Source organism: Trifolium pratense, linkage group LG6 (assembly GCF_020283565.1).
Source record: "Trifolium pratense cultivar HEN17-A07 linkage group LG6, ARS_RC_1.1, whole genome shotgun sequence".
NCBI classification, from domain to species: domain Eukaryota; kingdom Viridiplantae; phylum Streptophyta; class Magnoliopsida; order Fabales; family Fabaceae; genus Trifolium; species Trifolium pratense.
The window spans coordinates 1,442,287-1,447,922 of NC_060064.1; the positions used below are offsets into that span (position 1 = coordinate 1,442,287).

The 5,636-nt window shown below is 33.7% G+C and overlaps 1 protein-coding gene across 1 annotated transcript; it reads right to left on the reverse strand.

Annotated features, from left to right (window-relative positions):
- Positions 1 to 281: 281 nt before the first annotated feature.
- On the reverse strand, positions 282 to 3,647 carry LOC123889672 (light-inducible protein CPRF2-like). The gene is made up of 6 exons (XM_045939110.1): positions 3,098 to 3,647; positions 2,303 to 2,375; positions 1,895 to 2,090; positions 1,390 to 1,465; positions 1,186 to 1,311; positions 282 to 856 (listed from the first exon to the last, which is right to left on the reverse strand). Exons 1-6 carry the CDS (start codon positions 3,401 to 3,403, stop codon positions 500 to 502), a joined length of 1,134 nt encoding a protein of 377 aa, XP_045795066.1. The 5' UTR covers positions 3,404 to 3,647; the 3' UTR covers positions 282 to 499.
- Between the last annotated feature and the right edge of the window lie 1,989 nt (positions 3,648 to 5,636).

The following is a 5,636-nucleotide window of genomic DNA, read 5'->3' on the forward strand; positions in this document are numbered from 1 at the left end:
CTCCGGTGCCAATTTCAGTTGGGTAGTCCATAGTACGGAGCAAAAACCACTTACTTTAAATGGGGCCCCCCAAGTGGGCGGTGAGTTTGGTCCCCTCAGATTAGTCGGTCCCCTCTGGTTACAAGAAGACGACATTAAGAATGTTAAGAATGATTATACAATGAGTAACAAAATATTATGCATAAGAATAATTTTTACAGCATATATATAATTGCATGATACATCAAATTGTGAATCATAGGCAGATTCGTTTATCAATTAAGATTAACTAAGAAACATAGAAATTAGAAACCATTTATAAAGTTAACAATATATGTTCCAAATATGCTTCTACAAGAATTTGTTTCCATTAACCTATTTGCTATCCTAATTCCTAACTAATGAATTTTTCAGTTAAACGAAGCTCAACTGTCAACAAGAATAGGTCTTTACTTACAAAAAGAACAAACTAATAATGTTGTTTCAGAACAATGTGTTCATGAAAACATCATGTAATCAATCAAACTATTCTATTACTTGTCTTCGTCAGCGCGTTCCCACCTGCTGGAGTGTTCTTCAGCACACTTTCAGCTGACGAAACATTGCCTCCCAACCAATTATTGACCCCTCTCATATCGCGACCAGACATAAGATTATCAGAAGTTGGTTGAAAAAAGTTATTATTTCGATGTTCTTGCACGGGCACAAATGCATCGGCTGATGACTCAGAAGGGCTTCGATCAAATAATGACATTTCCATTCCCATTACTGATGACATCTCAGGCATTGCATTAACCATTGGATTCAACCCAGGACGCACCATTGGATTCAACCCAGGACGTCGTACAAACCTCCCTTCAGCTTCAGCCAACTGAACCTTAAAAATGTGAACAACATGAAGGGAAAATGGTAAACATGTCAGATCATTATCAATATCAATACACATAAATCAATTGAAAATGGATTCGCTGCATCCATGCAGTCAGCGCATTAATGATAGTTGGATTTAGACCAAATTATTTTCTAAGTACGCAAATTTTGATTATTATTACTACTATAAAATGAATCCAAAATACCGAGGTTGAATCTCAGACGTCCAATCTTAACCTAATAGTCATTGATGTGCTGACTGCATGAACTCAGAGTGTCTGATTGTAGACTTCCTATAAAAAGTTTTAATGGTAAGTAGTTAAAACAAGGATTTACCTGTGCTCTTAATGTTTCAAGTTTAGCCTGTAATACTCTGTTTTCATGGTCAGAATCACGGTATTTTTTGTTCACATCTGATAAACGCTGTATCAATGAAGAATTTTCATCTCTTAATTGAGAGACCTGATAAGATAGAATATTATGTCAGATTTTGAAAGACAAATTAAGAAGGATAGAAAGATCAGAGAAGAGAATGCAGACCTGCGTTTCAAGCTCAGTTAAATGAGCTTGCTTTCTTCTTCTCGAGCGTCTCGCAGACTCCCTATTAGAGAGCATCCTGAAAGACAATGTCATTAAGCATTATACCTCTATTTGAATAAACAACTTAAATTAATCGCTTATCATATAAGTTGTTTTTATAAATTATTATGGACAGCTTAGAGACATGTCATAAGCTTTTTCCATAATCTCTACCAATCTTACAAATATTTTTGCCTGCAGACAAACTCAAATAAGTCAATACATATCGGCTATGAAGCAAGGACACAGACAGAGACACAGACTCGTCGACACCAATAATAATTTGGGAAAATGACATAATTAAGTGTAATCATAAGTGTCGATGTCCAACACGTGTCCGACACGGGACACGGCTAATCTGAGGAGTGTCGTGCTTCATAGCTTACCGACTTTAAATGATACAATCAACTACTTGGGTAAGAAGGTTTCCTATGGAAAAAACATTGAAGTCCTAGAATATTGTTACCTCCTAACTCTTTTTGCATCAGGGTTCATGTCTCCATTCATATTACTCTCTCCCTCAGCTTCTTCACCATCTGATGAACCACTTGTTGTTGACCTGATTGATACAGCAGGTTTCTTTTGCATGGAAGGAACTCCAGCAGCTACTTTCACATCTTTATTTTGAAATTTAGATGGATCATTTCCAGAAGGGCCAGATTCTACATATAAATTGAATACAAAATAAAACCTCTAAAGCATGCAAATTAAGAAATTGAAGGCCTGCATTTTCATTAGCACTATTCATCAGTGTCATTTATTTATTTACATTCTGCATTATCACCTTCACTCACTGACTCTAAGCATGTAATATTTAATTCCTTCAATATGAAAACATAAACACTTACAAATGTGTATACAAAATTAATCAAACCTTTTAAAGCAGGAAGAGGTGGATGAGATGCCAGTGATCCATTGTCAGGATCGTTAGAGTTGACCAAAGATCCCTATTGTCATGAGTAGTTAAAGAAAACATTAGTGTTGTGTAGTAAATCCAACTTTGAAGAATAGTATTGAGATACAGAAAGCTAAAAATAAAATATGAGCTATTAAATAAAGTAGACACAAGAACCATAGAATTTAAGGCAAACAATGACCAAAAACTAGCATGATATGAAACAAGTTCAAGTTAACCAACAGATGCAAGAGAGTCAAGTCATCTAGCAATACCAGAAACATACATACATTGAGATAAAGCATATGACATATCAGAACCTCTTCATAAGCAAATATTTATCGCAAAGGACTATGATCTAAATGGACTAATGGCATTGCTTAATTTATATTTATGCAGTAATAATAGTCTTTAGCTAGGGAGGAAAGACTTAAGCAATTAGGTCACAAGGGGCAGCCGGGGACCATCCACATTGGACTCGATGCAACTATACAAGTGAGTTGGACACCAGATTTTCACCCAAACATGTTGGCCTAATTTTATTATAGAGTTCAACCCAAGAACACAACAAACATGTTGGCCTAATTTTAGCAAAAATTTGGTTTGTCATAAAAGTAGAGAATCTTACCTTGTTTTATAAAATAGAAAAATAGAATTGCCATACACAGAATTCATATAACAAATCAAATTTTAGTAATTAAATTAAACCACAAAATATTATTCATGCATGTATGTATGTATGCTCCAAAATTTGAGAAAGAAAAAGAAACATACCAATTGCTTAGCAACAGCGGCGCAGGCAAGATCAAGCTTGGTCTTGAGAGAAACAGTATCATTATTATTATTGTTATTGTTTATGTTAAGTTTAACATCAACGGTTGAAGAAGAAGTTGAAGTTGAAGAAGAACTACATGGTATTGCATTTGAAGTATTGTTTGTTTCTTCAGCATCTTGTTTTAAAAACTGTTCTAAAGCCCATTCAGATTCACTTCTATTCATCTTTGAATCTCTTTCTTTGCACCCATTCAATGTTAACCAATCTTGCTCTGATATTTCAACCAATGAAAACACTCTTTCCATTGTTTTTTTCTTTCTTCAATATGTGAATTTTTAATTTCTATGATATGCTTGTGTTACGTGATATTATTAACAGAGACACGGCTAATATATCGGTAAGATTGAAAAAAATGAATCTTAAAGAGAGATTTTATTAATCTATTTTATTACCACACAAATGGCAATTGGTTTTATTTTATTGCGAAATAAGTGGAAATTGTGACATGGCAATCTCATCCGTTTTTGGTTGTGTATACTATTTTTCTTCAACAAATATGTGAATGTCATCCTTATCCATATATATGGAAATGGATTTCCTGCTGTTGTTACAATAGGACGCTGTAACAGTTAGGGACTGTCCGATCATAATTGTGTGGTTGTAATCATTTTGCGTAATTTTGTAAATGAATTATTCTGATCCGTCCGATCTGATAATGAATGACTGAGATACAAAACAGCGTGAAAACTGTGTGATTTCCAACGGCAGGGAATCCAGATCCCATATATATCATCTACCTTTTCAAACCAAATTATGTCGTTTTCATTGGATTTTTTATTTATTTATTTATTTATTCCACTTGTGCAATGGATTGAATCAATTTTAAAGGAGAAAAAAAAATCCGGTCTAATCCCTTTATTTTCAGTTTTCAATCATCCATTTGATTTGATTTTTAAAAATAGTCCAGGTTGATCCAATCCAATCAAATTCAATTTATTTTTTTGAAGTCAAACTTTTTTTGTCAATTTTGGTTATTGTCAATGATATTTTTTTTACAGCACCGCTATTTATCACAAAACCAATTTCCACGATAACATACCTTCACTTTACGTGCCAATTTTACCTCCTTGTGGGTTTATTTAATTTTTTAAATTTAAAATTAAATCTTTTATTTTCAACTGCCCCCTTCCATCACCTCTCAAGCAAAAGATTTTAATCGAGTGATTTGCATTAAGCCCCAACTTTTGTTCTTATGCCGTCTTTGGTAAGTCCAACAAACTAACTTATAGCTTATAAGCTTGTTTGATAAAAATATGAAGTGTTTGATAACGAGTTTCTCTAACTAGCTTATATATATTTTTTTTTTTTGAGATGCTATATTTCAAGTAGGTATGAACTTATAACTTTTTCATTTTATTCCATATTTACCCTTGTTAGTTTTTTTTTTAAATTAACAGTTAAAAAAAAACTACCCACTAACCATGTACTTTTATGTCATTTTGTACTTACAACAGCTAAATTTGCCAAACATTTTAATTTTATTCTACCAGCTTTTCAGCTATAAGTTACCAGCTATCAGCTATAAGTTAGCTTTTCAGCTATAAGCTAGCTTATCAACTATCAGCTAGTTTGTAGCTTATTTTTACCAAGCAGAGCTTAATCTTCCATCGATTAGATACTCTATTTCCTAACTAATGCAATATGAATTTGATAAAGGATAAACAATGAGTCATAAGAAAATTTCTGTCAAAAAATAAACTACAACCTCATAACCCAAATTGGTAAAGAGATATGTAAAGAAAAGCACCAAGAAAAGCGAGTGATGAAAAAAGAGAGTACCAAAAAATTAATCTAATGATAACATAGAAGTAAAAATTGTGGTTTTAGGTCATGAAAAATTGAGTAAAGAACTAGGTTGAAAAATGTTTCTGACGTCATTCACGTTTTTCGTTTTCCTTAGTTTCGTTAGAAAAGCATTTTTTTTATTAATCCATGTGAATAATATATTTTGTTGAGCTTAATTGTTGTGCACCGTCGGTGTAAATTTTTTTACACATACATCTAATGACGCGTTGCCACATCATTTAATGAATGTGACACATCATGTGTTCTTAATTACCATACATGATGTGTCTGTATATTATTGGAGGCATGTGCAAAATAACTTTACACCGATGCATATAAATTAAATTCTATTTTGTTTTGTTAGTAAAATAAAATATGACAATAAGAAAGGGGAATTTGTCCCTGTCCCGCGAGCTTAGCTCGGTTGATAGGGACATGATACTATTTGTGCAAAAATTAGAGTTCGAATCCCGGAAGAAGCAGAGTAAACAAGAGAAGAAGAGGAAAAGCACACAAGCACCACCACTCCTCTCCGAAACCGCCACTGCAACCACCGCTGCACCATCATCGCTCGACCTCCGACCATTGCTCCATCGTACGCCGCTGCACAGCCGGTCTTCTCTTTCTTTCTTTCTTTCCTATCTTTGCGCTCTTTATTTCTGTTTCTATTATCAAACAAACTTGCGCACGATT